The sequence below is a fragment of the Lissotriton helveticus genome, chromosome 1_1, assembly GCF_964261635.1.
Source record: "Lissotriton helveticus chromosome 1_1, aLisHel1.1, whole genome shotgun sequence".
In the NCBI taxonomy this organism is placed as follows: Eukaryota; Metazoa; Chordata; class Amphibia; order Caudata; family Salamandridae; genus Lissotriton; species Lissotriton helveticus.
The window spans coordinates 387,301,269-387,322,188 of record NC_136057.1 but is presented as its reverse complement, the minus strand read 5'-3'; the positions used below and the strand labels follow the sequence as shown (position 1 = coordinate 387,322,188).

The window sequence follows — 20,920 nt, the reverse complement described above, 5'->3', positions numbered from 1 at the left end:
CCCTACACCACTTTCTTTCAAGACAAACTAGTGCTGAAGAATAGCGCAGCCTTTCTACCAAAGGTTGCGATTCCCTTTCACTTTAGACAGACCATCAGGCTTCCGATGTTCTTTGCACTAGCTCACTCCTTGAAAGAGGAGAGACTCCATTGTTTGTGATGAGTTTTTACACCAATCACACCAGGGACTACAGGGTAGACAATCGGCTCTTTATGGGGGTTATCTGGGACAAAGTACGACAAGGCAGTGAAGAAAAGGATATTGTCCAGGTGGATAGTTCTGTGCATTAAGATCTGCTACACCCTGGCTAGGAAGCAACCTCTTGAAGGTTTGAGGGCCCATAGGGCTACCACTTCTTTGGCACACAGAGTGCCTGTCCTAGATATTTGTCAGGCCGCCATTTGGTCTGAATCACTCCACAGACCCAACACATGGGACAGTACTGCTTTGGTATCAATTCTAAAGGTGAGCAGTATGTGGTTAGAAGCAGCCATCAGAAAAACATGTTACATACCTTTGGTAATGGTATTTCTGGTGGTTACTCTAGTCGCAGATTCCTATTCACCCTCCAACCTCCCCGTTCTGCAGGATGGCCTCTTCTCCATCTAAAAAGGTCCCAAATTAGAGATCTGCACACTGGCACTGGTAATTGGTTTCTGGGCTCCACTTCGGAAAGTACGGACATGTCAAGATAGAAACTGACATCAAGCACTTGGAATACACTACATGCTGTTACTTTCAGACAGAATGGGGTTGACGCGGAGCATGCGAAGCCACCTACCAGCACGCAGGAGCTGTGCTGAATAATCATCCAGCTACAGTCTGGTGCCTGGGGAGTATTCAAGGTGAGGAGTTTGCAATTAGGTAGAGAATCCACCGTATAGCTCTTTACAGAGGGTAACTTGTTCATTTTATCTGGGGATAAAAGGTGAAAGAAAAGGTCAGTATAACTTGCCCCTGTCCCTTGGTTGATGCCTGAATCATTTGCAATGGTGCAGGTCAGTTAATTTTTAAATATACAGGGGCACTAGATTCTATGAGGGAAAACGAATGTTGATCCAGAACTTGCAAGAAACAATATTTTCGGATGTAAAATGTAAGGCTTAGGTTATGGTATGTTTAGCCATGTCCACTTTGGAAGCATAGCTACTCATTTTTTACCTATTGAATTTTTTCAGGTCTGATTCTGTTTTCCATCATGCAATTTAATAAGCACCTGAGTGTAAACAGCAGACTATACTAACAGCTGTCCAAGAATGGTGACATCATCCCAATGAGCCGCAATGAAGTTACAACTTAAGGACTGATTTAGGGTATGTCAGATGACCACTCCCTTGGTAGAGGACCGCCTGCTACATTTAGCTCTGTCCTCTAGGCAGACGGGGACCTTACCTTCTGTGGAGCCACTACTGTTGTGATTTCCCTCCAAGGCACCACCAAGCCTCGGCAGCCTAGTGATGGTCGCCCTGCCCTTTAAAGGGCAGAGCACCCATTATTATGGCCTCATGGGCCAGTGGTTCACAGGCTGTCAGTTCAGAGGTTTCCAATGGCTGCCTGCTGGTTCTCTCGGGTCAGAAACCCAGCACTTCGCCCACCTCTAACTAGAGTGGTGGAACAGCAAGTTTGGCTGTGCATTTGCTCTGCCAAACTTTAAAAAACCCTTAGACGGGTATAAATTGAGGAGGCTCTACCACTTTTAACAGAAGAAAACTTCTATGTCCATATTGCAGAACTTAGGCATACATTGAAACATGGATGGATTAGCTGTGAATCCTCTTACCTTTTCGCCTCAAGGCCAGTTTGTTGAAGAGATCTGACATTAAGTCTCCACCTCCTCCTGTTGCGATCACTAAAACACAGAAAAAATAAGTAACCATTATAACAGCATAATCAGGCCATGAACAACTTAATAATTGCCATAAGAGCAAGTCAAGTAAGTTAATAGACCAGTATGCCAAAACCATTTCCAACTCCACAAAGCTGGCTGCCTTGTTATAAATATGAATGAGATGTATGATACCACGAACCAATGCCAGCCTGGGACAATAAAGTCAGTGACTTCTGCCTGTCATCAAATGTCCTTTGAAAACAGCCTCCTGTCCAACCTATTTGCAAAATGTGAAATATGTTAAATGTCTGGAAATGGTAAGCTTGTGATCTACTTATTAGGAAATCCGACAGTTTGATGTGATGACAGCCTACTTTTGTATGCTATTTTTCATAATCTAGAATACAACCCCCATATAAGAGGATACTATCATATGGACCATGTTGTTACTACAACGAACCAGAATTGATGCAAGTTACAGTTGTTTTCATGCTGACATTGCAACAGATGGTGGACACTTCTCAAAGGTTCACCAACAACCAGTCGAGCAACCAGCTACTACCTTGCTGTTTGCCCCATCCATGCCTTCTCCACCACCTCAAGTGCCCATTCTACCTCCACCACTTCACCTCCTGCAGTGCTAGAGACACCTCCCAGGTAAATCCCTGCCAATGCCTAAGGACATGGGGAAGCAAGATTTGTCCGCTTCCAACCAGCTATGACTCTCAGACAAAGAGGCCAAGCTCCCACATGGAGACTATAAAGGCAATGCAGTATGAGGCTATTATACCTTACTCAAGGAAAGAGACCAATCCAGTTAGCCAGATTACCCTCTGGATAACATAGCCAGTTTCCATTCCTTGGTGGAAAGGACAGATAAAATACAGAATCTCCCAAAGAAAGGCTTTGGTGGAACAACAGTGATTTCACCCTGATTCTAAAGAACAACCACAAAGTTGATTCCCATACTAGACTTTGTTTGGTCAGAGGGACTAAAACGGATTAAAACATTGGCTAGGATACTGCAGTGGCACCAAATTTGCAAAAGTAGAACAAGGCCCAGAATTAGCATTAGCCTGTTTTACAGGTCACTCACACCAGACTTGGTCCTTGTGTCAGTGGCTAAACATAGAATTTTGGTGTACAAGGGCACCCAAGGAAGCAGTATGCTAGGGACCTTAGGGTAGTTATATCTATAACCAAGACAATGGTCCCTAGACAGAGCAAATTTGTCAAATAAATATAGGCTAAAAAGACACTATATTCTTAGTCCAGCCGGACAGATTTATTTTGTAATAAACAATTTTTAGAAAATGTTTAAAAGGTGTTAACAGCAGGACACCAGCCGATGTCAACTGACACACTAAAGAAAAGAACAAACAAGGCAACTAAACAGTCTGTGTAGTTAATTCACAGTCAGACGATAATACAAACACACTATTGCTGATATCAATCAGTACATTTCAACTGCATATAGTGTGGCACAGTCGACGACGTTTCGAACCTATGGTTAATACAGGTTCATCCTCAGGACATTACATATATGCCTTTCACTTTTTTAAAAAGAATTGTAACAAAGTCAGAATTAACTTGCTCAGCCCCTAGTTGGGACAATAATTGCCAAACCATATATTATAACAAACATGAAAATTAGATAGGAGAGAGAAAAAGAGAACAAACAAATTCCATAGATTAGGGCATTTAAAGGAAAATTGTACATACACACTTATTTTTAATAATAGCCTCTTACGTGTTGCAGTTGCCCCCATTAGAAACCGCCCAAACAAGTGTGACCAAGGATTCACAACCAATGATAACCCGTAGCATGACTCTTACATGCAGATCTCTACCTACATAGGTGTGAGGATACATAGAAATTACTAGCCCATTGCGTTATCCCAAGGTGCAACGTCGTGAGTATGGCGACTGATGAATATTGTACACCAAACAATTCCGCACGATGTTTAAAAATTGAGTAAGAGTCATGCTACGGGTTATCATTGATTGTGAATCCTTGGTCACACTTGTTTGTCAGTCGACATCGGCTGGTGTCCTGCTGTTAACACCTTTTAAACATTTTCTAAAAATTGTTTATTACAAAATAAATCTGTCCGGCTGGACTAAGAATATAGTGTCTATTTAGCCTATATTTATTTGACAAATTTGCTCTGTCTAGGGACCATTGTCTTGGTTATAGAAGTGGCTAAACATAGGTCAGAGTACCCAGTCACACCATTGTCAGCACCATCGGTCAGGGAAATTAGATGGATAGACAATTTGGGCTGGAGGGTTAGTTCCATGGCATCAACCTCAATCAAATTTGGAAATGCACTAGCAATTTTGGGCCACTACGACTGTGAAATGTGGCATGAAATATTGACACTGATCGACCATATCCTTTAAGACATGAGGGAAGCTGCCAGAGCAATAGGCAAAGAGGATGTGAATAAGTCCACAGCAATCAGAGGCAGCAATGGATGTGTCCAACATAGGGTTCTGCCAACTTAGCGGAGCAGCGGTCCTAAGTGGGCAAAGATGTACAGCCTTCAAACCAGAAGTTCAAAGCAAGATCTTAGGTATATCCTTTGACTCTCTTGCATTGTTTACGAAGCACATAGACAATGCCCTGCCAAACAAGCACAACAACTGCCGACTTTCAAAGCCACACTTTACTGCTCAGTTTCCTTTTTATCCAATAGATGTGCATAACAATTCCCGCACCCGCCGTTGTTCGGTGCAACTGCAAACGCACAACAGAAATTATAGATATTTGGAATGCCGCACCATAAACTTTCTTATCTAGAGTCAATAAGTAGATGAGCACGGCAAGATATTCCTTTTAGTCCTCCCCTTTATTAAATCGATTCAAGTTTATTGAGTCAACGAACATCATCCAGCCAACGTGTTTCGTTCTGTTAGTACTTGAACATCGTCAGGGCTCCAGAGATATTGATTGGTTTCGGTATCCAATTTGATCCCTGGCCTCTTCAAGTGTATCACTTTCCTAACAACACAAAAGGTAAACCTAAATATGAACCACAGGAAATACTGGGAGTGTGTAAAAACTATTATGGGGCGCTATATTCCTCTAAGTGCCTCAGTACACCCGCACAAGCTAATTCATACCTCGAGAACTCTGCTACTGCCTCTCTAGTAGAAGGCAGAGACTATTCATGGAGCAATCCATCAGGCTTCCGAAGGTCATAGATGTTATGGGACTACCGACCAGTAGAGCCCCTGGAATTATTAGGTTTCCATCAGAATTCTATAAGTAATTTATAGATCTGATAGCTCGACACCTCCCTCAAGTGAGCAGAAACAAAAATATTCAGCTTCCATCAATGCGAGAAGTACTCCTAATTTCCCTTAAGCCAGGAAAGTCGCTGGATAGCTGCAACTCACACAGGCCACGTCCACTAATAAATGCAACACTTAAACGTGACACTAAGATTCCAGCTAAAATCATTACAAACAGACTTCTTCCCCTGATGGCAAGCCAGACCAAGACAGATATATCCCAAGCTGCTTGACTTCACACAACCTAAGAACTCTCTGTGCTAAACTGCACCAGCTAGCCCTCCAATTAAACATGGTGATGGTAAGAGGGAATACCCACTTCCTATACTGTCTTGCATAGGCTTTATCTGTAAGTTGGGTTAACTGCTATGTACCTCCCAGGTGGCCATACTCTGTATTAACTGGCAGACCTTCGCTCCAATACAAATCACTAGTTATGTTAGGCGATTTGTAAAGCGCATGGCTGTCCCATCAAAGAGGAGAATGAGATGTGTATAGCTTCTGAAACAGCCAAGTTTTTACTGCTTTCCTGAACACCAGAAGATTGGGAATACTCCTGATAGCTCCTACTCTATGGAACTCAATGCCTCTTGCTAACACTGTGATATACCGGTGTTGGACCCGGCCTCATGGCGTGGTCCTACCCCTCCCGCATGGCGGGCCCCGGACGACACCAGCCCTCCTCCGAACCTCGGGCGGCCCCTTCGGCCCGACCCCGCACGCCCCAACACCACCGATCCGGATGCCATCCCGGATCCCCATCACCAGCCTGGCTCCGGCGTAGGCCCATCACGACCTAAGCACGAGGCCGTGCCCGACTCCATCTTGGGTCCCCCACGTCACGACCACGTGGCCTCGGCCCAGGCCCAGGCCCCAGCGAAGCCCCGACATCGAGGCACCAAGATCCTCCCAGGTGGTCGAGTGGCCACTCGACAGATCCCGGAGGGAGGGGAGTTTCGATGGCCCTCCAGCCGTCCCCGGACGCCTGGTATCGATCGCCCTCCGGCCTCCCTGGGCGCTGGCTCCACCCCCCTGCTGGGTGTCTGGACACCATCATCCCGGCCCCTCTGACCCCCCAGGCGGGAGGGTCCGGACATCAAAGGACCTCCGTCCTATATCTGGGCCAGCCCCGGAGTAGGACGTCAGTTGTATCCTGGACTGGAAGCCCTACTGACGCTGTCACGGCCAACACCAGACGAACTCATCCTTCCTGTAACCCGTCGTCCATCTGAGAGCCTGCTGGCGCTGCCGCGGCCTACCTTGCTGAACCATCTGAGAGCCTGCTGGCGCTGCCGCGGCCTACCTTGCTGAACCATCTGAGAGCCTGCTGGCGCTGCCGCGGCCTACCTTGCTGAACCATCTGAGAGCCTGCTGGCGCTGCCGCGGCCCACCTTGCTGAACCATCCGAGAGCCTGCTGGCGCTGCCGCGGCCTACCTTGCTGAACCATCCGAGAGCCTGCTGGCGCTGCTGCGGCCTACCTTGCTGAACCATCTGAGAGCCTGCTGGCGCTGCCGCGGCCTACCTTGCTGAACCATCCTGTAAGCCTGCTGGCACGGCCGCGGCTCGAACCTCTCGGAACCCCCCAGCTCGAGGATTGAGAGCTGTGCGCAGGGTATCCCTTCCTCCCCCCAAAAGCGAGACTGTCCCGCTACCTCGCCCCCTTTTCGAGACTTTACGGATCCCTCGATCCGCCTGTATATACTGCCAAGAGTCCGCAACCCGTATTCCTTATAAAAGCTTGAGAACTTGACCTCCTGTGTGGTGTCCGTTTGTAGTGTTGTGATTACTCTGCTGTCCGATCCTAGGAGAGGGCCCTCCCCCAGGAGGCCTCTCGGTAACGCTCGGCTACGTCTCGACGGAGAGGTGGACCTAGGGGTGGTCAGTCAGACATCTTCTGCCTCCCCCGGGGTCGCCTTTCTAACATTGGTGGCAAGCGCCGGGATCCGAGCCCACGTAGATCGTACAGGGAGTGATTCACTCGCTACCAAGAGAAACCCACTGCGACCATGAGCACAGAATTCCAGAAAGAGAAAATGGAAGACTACAGTCACAAGGAGCTAAAGCAATTCTGCAAAGACCTAGGCATCGCTACCTCTGGCTTAAGCACCAAAGAAGACTTTAAATCGGCCCTACAGGCCTGGGTGGACGCCGGCGAGGCGCCACCTCCGAGTGAAGATAACCCGGGCCCGAACGAACGCCCGGAGGCTGAGGTGAACCCAGCGGGAGGGAGACCCGCAACCCCAAACACGGGCCTCTTCCCCGAAGACGCCCGAGAACGAGAGAGGAACCGGCTCCACGAGTTGGATCTGGCTCGACTCCGACAAGAAGGAGAAATCCAACTGGCAGAAAGGAAGCTAGCCCTCGAGGAAAAAAAACTCATGCTCGAGCACGAGCGCGTCCTCAAAGAAATAGAACTCAAAGCCAAGGCAAACGAGTCTGCCCTCGCCGGGAGTAAGACCTCACCCCCGCCGGTGGACGCGAAGGTGCACATACCCAAGGATGTCGTCAAAGAGTACTATAAAAACGACGACATCCAACAGTGGTTCAAAGCCTACGAGGTCGCCATGGCCGCCCATCGAGTACCCCTCAAGGACTGGGGCGCCGGCCTGTGGGGGAAGTTTATCAACGAAGGGAGAGACGCCTTGCTGGAGCTCCCTGATACCGAGAGGACCTCGTACGAGCACATGAAGACCGCCCTCCTCACTCGCTACGGACTCACCCCCGAGATGTACCGGCAGCGATTCCGAGACTGCAAAAAAATCCCCGGTACCACGTGGGTGGAATACGTGAACTATTACAGTAGAGCCTTCGAGGGGTGGACTCGGGGCTGCCAGGTCACCACCTACCAGCAGTTGGTCGACCTCATTCTATGGGAACATCTGTCCAATAACTGTTTCATCGAACTTCGGCAGCACCTCCTCGACAGCAAATTGACGGAGCCACGAAAACTCGCTGTCGAGGCGGATCGATGGGCGAGCACCCGAGTGCCCCGGAGCACGATGGGAGACTACGGCCGGGGATCCCCGGGGAACCACCGACCACGAGGCGGCGGGGTAGGCCAGAGCCGGGGTCGAGACGTCCCCCAGGGGTCCTCCCCTACCTCCACGTCGCCCTCCCTGGGCCGGAGAGGGGCCCCCCCAGCCAGACCGGGGCCCCGCCCAAACGTTAAGTGTCATAGGTGCCAGCGACAAGGTCATTATGCGAATGACCCCCTCTGCCCGATGAACCAGCGACCCGGCACCACCGGGCCCCCAGCCCGCCAGATCGCGGCGGCTGCCCTGGGTGCAGAAATAAGTGAGGAAGAGGACGACGACCACGAACAGGCCGAGTGGGAGCCCGCCGCCATGACCTTGGCAAGCCTGGGTACCCACGACCTGATCCCTCAAGGTTTGATCCCCGGCAACACCCAGAAATACCGCCAGTGGGTCACCATCAATGGTCGCCGGACCGAAGCCCTCCGTGACACCGGAGCCAGCGTGACAGCGGTCCGCTGCCATCTGGTGACCCCAGAACAGATCCTTCCGAACGTCCTGTGCCCAGTCCGGTCCGCAGATAACTCAGAAACTTTGTGCCAGATGGCCCGCATCCCCTTCGAGTGGGGAGGAGTGTCGGGCATGCTGAAAGTGACTGTCCGCGACGATGCCCCCGTGGACTGCCTCCTTGGGAACGACCTGGAAAGTTCCCCATGGGCCGGCGTCGAACGAAGAGAGCACCTGGGGATGCTGGGCCTTCCCGAGTGGGTCTGTGCGACCACCCGCTCCATGTCCGCCCGAGCCTCCACCCCCGCGGGGGGAGCTCCGACTGAAGAACCCGAGTGGCCCGCACCTCCACCACCCGTCGTCCCCGAGGACGCCGACCCCGAACACGGCCCCCAAGGGCCCGACCAAGAAGACCTCACCGAGCTCAACCACCTCCCAGAACTCGCTCAATGGCGCCAAGAAGGTGGCCCCACCCGCGAACAGTTCCGGCTGGAGCAGGAAACCTGCCCCTCCCTCGAGGGGATTCGACAGCAAAGCCGCTACTCAAGCCGCTGGAGACCCCGCGGGGTCCCACTGGGTCTATTGGGACAACGACCTCCTCTACAGTGAGCAGAAGATTGCTGAGCTAGGGGCCGGCCGGGTACTGGTCGTACCCCTCCGATTCAGAGACTTCCTCCTGAACTTAGCACAAGATGTGCCCCTCGCCGGGCACCTGGGGCAGGACAAAACCTACAGCCGCCTGGTGACCCATTTCTACTGGCCAAGAATGCGCACCGATGTGCATAACCACTGCCGAACCTGCCCGACCTGTCAAGCCAGCGGGGGGAAAGTCAAAGCCCCGCTCCAGCCGTTCCCCGTGGTGACCACCCCCTTCGAGCGAGTAGGAATAGACATCGTAGGGCCCCTGGACCCTCGCACCTCGCAGGGACACCGCTTCATCCTAGTCCTGGTGGACCATGCCACCCGCTATCCTGAGGCCGTCCCCCTCCGAACCATCACGGCCCCCGTGGTGGGCCGAGCCCTCATGAGCATCTTCTCCCGAGTCGGCTTCCCCCGAGAAGTCGTGAGTGATCGGGGCTCCAACTTTATCTCAAAGCATATGCGATCCCTATGGCAACAGTGCGGGGTCGCCTATAAGTTCACCACCCCGTATCATCCCCAAGGAAATGGACTAGTGGAACGCTTTAACAGGACACTGAAGGGAATGATCAAGGGCCTCGAAGAGCCCCTCCGGCGCAAATGGGATGTCCTGCTGCCCTGCCTCCTTTTCGCCTACCGAGAGGTACCCCAGAAATCTCTGGGGTTCAGCCCTTTTGAACTCTTGTACGGACACCCGGTTCGAGGCCCCCTCAGCCTGGTCAAGGAAGGCTGGGAGACAGCAGTTCGAGATGCCCCGCCGGATGTCTACCGGTACCTCCTGACCCTCCGCAATCAGACTCGGAAGTTCCGGGAACTTGCCGAGGCCAACCTCGAGGCCAGCCAGGAGGAGATGAAACGCTGGTATGACCAGAACGCCTCCTCCATCGAGTTCGAGCCGGGCCAGCAAGTCTGAGTCATGTCCCCGGTTGAACCGTGCGCCCTCCAGGACAAATGGACGGGGCCCTTCAAAGCGGTGGAGCGCAAGAGCCCCGTCACCTACCTGGTAGACATGGAGTCCCCCAGGAACCCCCTCCGGGTTCTACACGCTAACCGGCTCAAGCCGCACTGAACTGAGTCTGCTGCTGGCGACCGATGACGGAGCTGAAGACGACTCCGAGCCACTACCGGATCTCCTCAGCACCACCGAGAAAGACGGCTCCTTCGAAGGGGTCCGGCTCTCCTCTACCCTGACCCCAGAGCAGCAACAAGACTGCCGGAAGATGCTGGGGCAGTTTGCGGATCTGTTTTCCTTCACGCCGGGGGTCACCCGGTGGTGTGTCCACGATGTGGACACCGGGGACAGTCCACCTGTAAAACACCGAGCTTTTCGAGTGCCCTACCGGGTTCGGGCATGCATCCAATCAGAAGTGGCCAAGATGTTGGCCCTGGGGGTAGTCGAACCCTCCAACAGTCCCTGGGCCAGTCCCGTTGTCCTGGTCCCTAAGGCCGCCTCCCCCGGAACAGCTCCAGAGCTCCGGTTCTGTGTTGACTACCGGGGACTGAATGCAGTCACCAGGACCGACGCCCATCCCATCCCCAGGGCGGATGAACTGATCGATCGCCTAGGGGCCGCCAAATACCTCAGCACCTTCGATCTCACGGCGGGGTATTGGCAGATCGGCCTTACTCCTGGTGCACAAGAGCGATCGGCCTTCTCGACCCCTGATGGCCACTATCACTTCAAAGTGATGCCCTTTGGCATGAAAAATGCGCCGGCCACCTTCCAGAGACTAGTGAACCAGGTGCTGGCCGGACTAGAGGAATACAGCGTCGCTTATCTAGATGACATTGCGGTGTACAGCCTTCAGTGGGATGAGCATCTGACCCACCTCTGGGAGGTCCTGACGGCCCTCCGGCGGGCCGGACTAACCATCAAAGCCAGCAAATGCCAGATAGGCCAAGGGTCCGTCACCTATCTGGGACACCAAGTGGGGAGCGGCCAAGTAGCTCCCCTCCAACCAAAGATAGACGCCATCCGGGCCTGGGAGCCCCCGGTCACCCAAACCGCCGTCCGAGCCTTCCTGGGGCTCACCGGATACTATCGGCGATTTATAAAAGACTACGGGAGCATTGTGGGGCCCCTTACAGAACTGACCTCCAAGAAATTACCCCAGAAGGTGCATTGGACCCCTGCGTGCCAAACAGCCTTTGAAACTTTAAAGACTGCCATGTGCACCGCCGCTGTGCTCCAGGCCCCCGACTACAGTAGAGAGTTTGTAGTCCAAACCGACGCCTCGGAGCACGGCATCGGGGCGGTCCTGTCCCAAGTTAACCCCGAAGGAATCGACCGGCCTGTGGCCTTCATCAGCCGACGCCTACTGGCAAGAGAACAGCGATGGAGCACCATCGAGAGGGAAGCCTTTGCCGTGGTGTGGGCACTCAAGAAGCTCCGGCCCTACCTCTTCGGCACCCACTTCCGAGTCCAGACCGACCACCAGCCCCTGCGGTGGTTAATGCAGATGCGGGGAGAGAACCCGAAACTGCTGCGCTGGTCCATTTCTCTGCAGGGGATGGACTTCACTGTGGAGCATCGCCCCGGCAACGACCACGCCAATGCTGACGGCCTGTCCAGATTCTTCCGCCTCGGCGAGGAGAATCCCCAAGAAGATGGGTGACTCTCCCCTGCCTTCAGCTGGGGGGGGACGCGTGTTGGACCCGGCCTCATGGCGTGGTCCTACCCCTCCCGCATGGCGGGCCCCGGACGACACCAGCCCTCCTCCGAACCTCGGGCGGCCCCTTCGGCCCGACCCCGCACGCCCCAACACCACCGATCCGGATGCCATCCCGGATCCCCATCACCAGCCTGGCTCCGGCGTAGGCCCATCACGACCTAAGCACGAGGCCGTGCCAGACTCCATCTTGGGTCCCCCACGTCACGACCACGTGGCCTCGGCCCAGGCCCCAGCGAAGCCCCGACATCGAGGCACCAAGATCCTCCCAGGTGGTCGAGTGGCCACTCGACAGATCCCGGAGGGAGGGGAGTTTCGATGGCCCTCCAGCCGTCCCCGGACGCCTGGTATCGATCGCCCTCCGGCCTCCCTGGGCGCTGGCTCCACCCCCCTGCTGGGTGTCTGGACACCATCATCCCGGCCCCTCTGACCCCCCAGGCGGGAGGGTCCGGACATCAAAGGACCTCCGTCCTATATCTGGGCCAGCCCCGGAGTAGGACGTCAGTTGTATCCTGGACTGGAAGCCCTACTGACGCTGTCACGGCCAACACCAGACGAACTCATCCTTCCTGTAACCCGTCGTCCATCTGAGAGCCTGCTGGCGCTGCCGCGGCCTACCTTGCTGAACCATATGAGAGCCTGCTGCCGCGGCCTACCTTGCTGAACCATCTGAGAGCCTGCTGGCGCTGCCGCGGCCTACCTTGCTGAACCATCTGAGAGCCTGCTGGCGCTGCCGCGGCCCACCTTGCTGAACCATCCGAGAGCCTGCTGGCGCTGCCGTGGCCTACCTTGCTGAACCATCCGAGAGCCTGCTGGCGCTGCCGCGGCCTACCTTGCTGAACCATCTGAGAGCCTGCTGGCGCTGCCGCGGCCTACCTTGCTGAACCATCCTGTAAGCCTGCTGGCACGGCCGCGGCTCGAACCTCTCGGAACCCCCCAGCTCGAGGATTGAGAGCTGTGCGCAGGGTATCCCTTCCTCCCCCCAGAAGCGAGACTGTCCCGCTACCTCGCCCCCTTTTCGAGACTTTACGGATCCCTCGATCCGCCTGTATATACTGCCAAGAATCCGCAACCCGTATTCCTTATAAAAGCTTGAGAACTTGACCTCCTGTGTGGTGTCCGTTTGTAGTGTTGTGATTACTCTGCTGTACGATCCTAGGAGAGGGCCCTCCCCCAGGAGGCCTCTCGGTAACGCTCGGCTACGTCTCGACGGAGAGGTGGACCTAGGGGTGGTCAGTCAGACATCTTCTGCCTCCCCCGGGGTCGCCTTTCTAACAACCGGCCCCCAACTCTGGCTCTGCAAAAACGTGGCACCCGCATCAGGTGTAGATCCGCAGAGCACAGGTGGGGATATAGGGTGGCCAAGGTCTCAAAGAATCGCCAGACCGGTGCCTGTCATAACTTTATGAGTAGCACAAAGTGCTTTAAACCCAATTATTTACTCCACAGGGGGCCAATGGAGACAACACAGCACCCTTGAGACGGAGCAATAGTTAGGTAATGCAAGTAAGATGCGTGCTGCCGCATTCATGGTGTGTTAGAGCCTGTTGGTCACAGACTTATTTGCACTGAGCAAAAGGCTGTTACAGTAATCTAGCCTTGCCAGAACCGGGGCTTGCACAGCCAGCTGGCATGTGTGAGGGTCAAACAGACCCAAAATGTGTTTATGTCCGCGCAAGTTACCAAAGCAAGTCTCTACCACTGACTTGGCATGCTCTTCAAACGAGAGTGCAGTATCCACCCGAATACCAAGATTTTTTTACTGTATCCTTGGGTGTAAGAGGACTACCCAACTCCGACAGCCATCAACTGTTGCCCCAGAGGTGTGAGTCTTTGCCTAACAGAAGGACTCAGTTTTGGATGAGTTCAACGGCAAACAGTTCGCCTCCATCCAACCCACGATGGCTGGCTGATGCGCCTGAAATTTAAACATGTCCTGGCTGGAGTCCTTGGTACAGGAAAAGATCAGTTGCGGGTCATCCGCATAGGATACCAGCTGATGTGGCGAGTTTTGGCCGACAGGGCCAGCAGACAAATGTAAATATTGAACAGGGTCAGACTCAGAGCCGACTCTTGAGGGACTCCACAGCACAAAGGATGTACCTGTGAGTAGAACGGAGGGGCAATGACCTGGAAGGACTTGTCCTGCAGAAAGGAGGAGAACCAATCGAGGGTGCTACCTGTGACACCGATCTCACGCAGCCGATGGATCAGGATGCTGTGTGAGACCGTGTCGAAGGGCGCGCTGAGATCAAGCAGTCTTTTTAAAAAAAAGGTTTTTATTGGATTTTTACGTCATCATACATGGTGTACAGCAATCAGGTACAATTTTCAATCACTTACATGTGGTATCAACATTTCAACAGGTAATGATTGCGTATCTGCTGCGGCAGGGTGGTGTGCCGCTCTACTTATGTATGGTATATTGGAACCATGTTTGTATGTGAGGTCGAAAGGGATACTGCGACACCCAGTCCCTCAAGACAGTTGTTAGACCTTGCTGGTCTGTAAGTGGTTAGACCTTGCTTGTCTGTAAGTGGTAATGTGAAGGGGTAATCCATATTCATAACCAAACTGGAAACGTAACTCGGGAAGACGTGGGGGGGGGATTCAAGGGGGCATCGCTCCGCTATGGCTCTTTATCTACAGGCAGTGGGTTCTTTCACTGCTGGTGGAATGATCTACTGTGGGTGGTCGAAGGGGTGGGCCAGTCCGGGAGGGTCCAAATGTGTCAGTGTGTGTTGGTTCCTGGTTCTTCTTGGGTGGCCTGCGGGGTCTCCCCGTGCGTAGCCTGTGTTTGTGTAAAGTTATGGAGGATCATCGCCCATTCCATTGATATGGGGTTCTGTTGTATACAGCGTGCTTCTTCCTGCCTGATTATATCTTCTTCAGCCGCTCCCATTTCTTGAACGCCCCCCACCATGTGGCTATAGCCCCCACCCCCACCCCAGTGATCGCCAGTGCATAGTTATTCTGCGTTTAGCGAGGTGTATGGCTAGTGTTGCAAATTTGGTCTCTACCTTTTTTCGTTTATGTCATCTGAAGATGCCGGGAGAGCATGCTTCCCATGTATGAAGTTCTGTCAGGCCCGTGACCTCTTGTATTGTATTGTGCACTGTGGCCCAGAAATCTCGTAGTGTGGGGCATGTCCAGAACATGTGGAGAAAGGGGGCATCAGGAGTCTGGCAGCGGGGGCAGTCGAATTGTGATGCTGGAAAGAAGCACTTCAGCCGAGCCGGCTTGAGGGACGCACGGTGTAGGATGTTAAACTGGACGTTTTTTAACCTTTCGTTGCGGGACACTTTTTTGTGGTGTTCTAGGGCTGTGAGCCACTCTTTGTCGTGGAGAGCTCAGTCAAACTCCTCCTCTCAGCGGAGGTGCAGTCGCGTCAGTGGTGTGCGTGTGAGTTCCATAATGGATTTATATATCCACGTGATATGATGCTTCCCCGTCCCCATGTGTAGGAGTGTGTGTAGTACTGGGTGCGTCTTGGGTTCTCCCTTTGTGGGGTCCCACGTCCTTCTGCAGTCTGCCACCAGCTGTCGGTGTAGCAGGAATTGTCCTACCGGAAGCCCGCTCTCTTTGGTCAATGTTGTGAACTATGTCAGCTGACCGTCAGTGAACAGGGCTTCTATCTCTGTGAGCACATGCTCTGTCCAGATTCTTAGTTCTCCCGAAGTATATGCCCTTGTACCTTGGGGAGGCCAACCAGTGGCAGCAGTGGGGAATACATGGATGTGGTCCTGGACAGGCGGTGAATGCGTAGAATGCAGGATTTGGCTACTTTAACCAATAGGGAATACGCAGGAATGGGCTTAGTCCCTGGGAGAAGCATCCGGCTTAACTCCGCGATTGCCACTTGTCCCATTTGGGTGACCATTTCCTAGAGGTTACGGTGCGCTGTCCAGCGTGACAACCACTGCAGCTGAGCGGCGAGAAAATACACTTCAAAGGACGGGGCGCCTAGCCCTCCCTTATCTCGTGGCAGTTGTAGAGTTGATAGGGCTACTCTACGCCGGCCCTTTCTCCATATTAAAGAAATTTGTAATGAGTTTAGCTCCTGAAAAAAGGAGCGTGGTGGAATGACCGGGACGTTGGCGAAGTAGTACAGGAGCTGGGCTACCATTATCATGTTTGATAGTGCTACCATTCCTACTGGGGCTAGGGGCAGAGTTCGGCAGAAGTTGATTTGGCCTTTTAGTCCTCGAAAGACTCGGTAGTGGTTGCCCTCTTAGAGGTCCTGTAGTGTGTGGTAGAGTCTGACACCCAAGTATTGTGGGGCATCCCCCGTCCATGCTAGTGTGACGTCTCGGAAACCAATTTCCCTGTGATGTGCACTTGGGTGTAAGGGGTAGATGGAGGATTTATCCCAGTTTACCTTCAACCCTGCGGCGTTCTCGAAGTCTGCTAGCGTGGACCAGAGAGCAGTGAGGTCTGCAGTGATATCCTTGACATAGATGGAGATCATCCGCATACAGGGATACGCTACGTATACGGCCTCCCAGCGGTATACCCCATTGCTTGCCCTTCTCTCGCACTCGTATCGCCAGCGGTGCTATGGCAAATATGACAGGGTACAGGGGGCATTCCTGGCGTGTTCCGCGCATGATCGAAATGGAGGGTGAGAGGAGTCGGCCTATTCTGACCCGGGTGGCGAGTCCGGTATATAAAAGCAGAGTGTACGCTATGAATTGTGGACCTAGGCCCACCCGCTGTAGCACCTTAAATAAATACTGCCATGCCAGGGTATCGAAGGCTTTCTCGAGATCCAGTACAAGGCACGCCACATTTGGGAACCTGCCCCGCACACTGTCCTGGATCTGGAACAGCCGGCGTATATTTTGGGAAGTACTCCTCCCAGGCGCGAATCCGCACTGGTCAGAATGCATTAGTCTAGGGAGTGCCTCTGTAATCCTGTCAGCTAGGATCCTCTGGAGTATTCTGCAATCTGCTGTCAGGAGAGTGATGGGGCAGTATGAGGTCCGGAGTATAGGGTCTCGGTCTGGCTTGGGGAATGTCACCAATATAGATTTCTGTATAGACTGGGGGAGTTGCCCTACCTCCAACGCCTCGTGATAGACTGTGTCTAGCTGTGGGACCAAATATCTGGCGAATGTGGCATATAGCTCTAGGGGGAACCCTTCGTACCCTGGGGCCTTGTTTTTGGCCAGGTGATGCATGGCGTGTTTGATCTCTGTCACCCAGGGTCTCCCGTTCTTCATCTGTTATCTGGGTTATGGCGTCTGTGGCCAGTATAATATGAATATGTTCCTCCCTGTTCTGGATGGGTTCCCCGTCGAGTGTGGTGTAGTAGTCGTGAAAGGCTGATATTATGTCCACCTGCGCATATACCACCTCCCCTGCAGTATTCCTAATGCTGGTGATCGGTTGTGTTTGCGTGTCCTGTCTAATGAGCCAGGCTAGTAGGGTGCTGGCACGGTTTCCTTCGTTGTGGGCTCTGGTGGCATACGGGCGAAAGTTATATCGCCGTAGGTCTACACACGCCTCCTCGTATTTGGTTTTGGCTATGGCTAAGTGCGCGGGGGGATCTCCTGTTGGTCTGCTGCTTTAGTCAGACATGCCACTTGTTGTTCTGTGGTTTGCACCGCCTTCTCTGTTTGCTGTACCCCTGTGATTTACCGGATGCATGTTCCCCGTAAGACCACCTTGCAGGTGTCCCACTCAATTGCTCTAGCTTGTGTGGTGCCTGTGTTCTCTGAAAAATAGTATTGAATGGTTTCTGACTGCTCATGTTGGAACACTGGGTCTGTGAGGCAGTCCTTGGGAAGTCGCCACTTGGGAATTGGGGGTGTGGGTGGACGACACCGGAGATTCATGATATGTGCATCGTGGTCCGATATAACCCTACCCAAGTAGTCAGAATGTCGGATAAGGGGGAGGATAGTCTGTGTGAAGGATGAGCGCAGTCATGTTGCCCTCATCCATGGAGGTTCTAAGTTGTTCTGTTACAGCTATTAGTGATGACTCTGTGCTGAGGACGGAAACCATTATGGGACGGGTCTAGTATGGAATGAGCCTCCAAATATTGCATCAAAATGCAGTTCGTATAGGATTCTGTCATTTTAGCTAGGAAAGGTAGTAGCGAAATCGGGCGGTAGTTCTCCAGCCTAGAAGCATCAAGAGATGGTTTCTTCAGGAGGGGATAACTTTAGCATGTTTCCAGGTTTGAGGAACCTCAGAGTTGGAGAGGCAGAGATTGATCAGCTCCAGGCAGCTAGGCAGAAGGCAGTCCTGATGCTGAATCAAAAGATCAGGCCTAAGGGGGTCATCGGGGACCCTGATTTGATCTTCCTAACCAAAGCCTTGAGGCTGTCTAGAGTGACAGAGGGTAAGGGTGTGCAGAGAGTTATTCCCATTTCCTGCAGACTTATCCCACAACATCACAGAGTCTTCAGACTTCCCAGGAAAACTATTGTAAATGCCCACTACTTTATTGATGAAGTAGGTGGCCAGCACCTCACACTGATCGTTAGAGGCGATTGGGCTTTCACTAGTCACTGGAGACGTCACCATATCTTTTAATAGGGAGAAAATAGTTTTGGAGGGGTTATTGCTCGTATTAATTTTGTTAGCAAAGAATGTAGCACGGGTTTTCCGGATCAGTTTGTGGTAAGTTTTCCTAGTGGTTACGTACTCAGATTTGGCCATAGGACAGTAGGGGCGTCTCCAATGACGCTCTAGAATTTAGCAATTTTTCCTAGCCTTAACAAGACACTCATCAAACCACTCCTGGGAATGGACTTTCTTAGGATGGGTCCATTTGGTTTGAATACACCTATCTAGCGCCTGATTGATCCAGTTCCTAAAGGCAGCACTAGCCAGCTAGACATCCAAGGAGAGGGTGGGCTGAGAACTAGTGAGAATATTATGGAAAGTAGGATGGTCCAGTTTCCGCCAGGGGCGAATCTTGGGGCTGGTGTGATGCAGTGAGAAACCTATAAGGTGATGGTCGGTCCAAGCCATCGGAACCACTATTGAGGCCTCAGTGAGCGGAATGTTAGTTATCACAGGGTCGAGCAGATGTCCTGCCTTATGCGTAGGTCCGGAGACCAGTTGATTTAGTGGACAGGCAGTCAAATCATTCAGAAAATTATGCATGTCTGGGTCCATATTGGACTCCAGATGTAAGATCAAATCACCAATAATAGTAAAGTTGGCAGATTGTAGTGCAAGACCACTAGCTCTTTCCTAAAATTTTTGGAAGGCCTGTTGGGTGATAGATCAATAATCCGGTGAATGTAAAGTTACTAGATAGGCCTATTTTAAAGATGGCACTTTCGCAATCCCAAACAGGTGCATGATAAAAAAGTGTAAGTATAACAGTCTTTATAGTTAGAAGCAGTACCCCCGCCATGCCCAACCTCTCTGTTAACATTCTTCATGACCAAGCCCGGGGGCAGAGCCAAGGCAGGAAAAGCAACAGAGTCTTGGGAAATGCATGTTTCTGTTAAAAACAGGATATCTAGGGAATTTACAGATAATAAGTCAAAGATTTCAGTGTGATGTTTAACCAGCGAATGACAATTAATGCTGCCAACATTGGCTTTAGTTGGAGATTTGCCTAACTGAGCGCCGAGGCGATGCAGAGGCTGAAAATTGCAAAAACAACACCACCATGAGCCCTCCGAGGAGACCAGCAGTGGGACCCGCGCGAGGATATAGCCCTACATACCGCATTAGTGACATGCTCCAGGGCTGCCCACTCTCCCTAATTCTAGGTGGCCTTGCTCTCGCTGGCAAAGTAAGTCTACTCAGAATACACACTCAGATTCAGATAACGAAAAGTTATAATATTCCTATATGTGGATGGTATGATTATTTTATGTGAGTGATCCACACAAAAGTATAAATATAATTCTTAGAGAGTTCATGAAATCCACGCCATTATCTGGAACATTGTTTTACTGGGGAAAGTCTTACATTTTCCTTCAATGCAAATGCTCTAAAATGTTCTCCTAACTTCCCATTAAAGCGGTGTGACAGCCCAGTTAAATACCTAGGCTTCTGGAGGGGTTTTGGGCTGCAAATATTGCTGCTAGGCCATATCTGGTTGACCAAAATGGAGAGCCTTTCGAAACGTTTATAGTACTATGTCAATGTGCCTATCCTCCTTACTAAAACATTCTTCCAAATGCTGAAACCCTGTTGGTGAAACTGGTCTGGGCAGGTAAACAACCTAAAATGGCTTAGGAAAATCTTCCCTTACCATCAGGGTGTATTTTCCGCTTGATATGAACTTTATTATTTCTTTGCACAAGCCCACTTTGCCTTTTTAGGGTCTACCTCCAATGATACATGGCTCGGCTAGTGGTGGAGCCCTTACCCTAACCCGCTCCGAGCCCTGGTATGTAAGAAAGCTTCCACATGTTCAGCAGAGATCAAAACAATGCATTGCACAGTACAGGCTTGGAACCGATTGAAAACCAGGGCAGGCATAAAAAGGCTATACTCGCCTGAGATCCCATTAGTATGCCGTCCAAGCTTCACCATGTCCAACGAGAAAAAAAATGATATCCCAATTGCAAACAATAGGTATGCATAAATGCGGAGATCTCTATGAGGAAGGTTTCTCTCCGTTGATTCCATCAAATCCCTTCGTACCAACATCCCAGAAGATATATTTCTAAACAACTGGCTAAGATCCAACAGATAAGTAAACAAGTCAAACCTGAATTTCTGCAAGAGCCTCCTGTTTTGTCCACTCAAACTTTCACTGCAGCCAAAATACTGAAATATCTAATAACGAACTAATACGGTTCAATGCAAAATGTGGCCATAAGCTCACAGTCTTTTTCAAGGACAAGTGGAAAATGGGCTTGCAGACCCAGATGTCTGATGAGGATTGCTCACAAACCTGTGTGCTGTCCCCGAGTAGTAGACAACATCTTATATACTTCTGCTACCGTCACAGAATCTATTACACACAATGTCAATGTGGAGATGGGGGCTGCATCAGAACACACAACGTGAGCTGTGTGGCACGCTG

The 20,920-nt window shown here is 51.8% G+C and overlaps 1 protein-coding gene across 1 annotated transcript in view; it reads right to left on the bottom strand.

Annotated features, from left to right (window-relative positions):
• Positions 1–20,920, bottom strand: part of WASHC1 (WASH complex subunit 1) — a 502,888-nt gene that overhangs the window by 5,480 nt on the left and 476,488 nt on the right. The window contains exon 10 of the mRNA XM_078673724.1: positions 1,781–1,849. Within this exon, the coding sequence (XP_078529850.1) occupies positions 1,781–1,849 (69 nt within the window). The remainder of the gene's footprint in view (positions 1–1,780; positions 1,850–20,920) is intronic.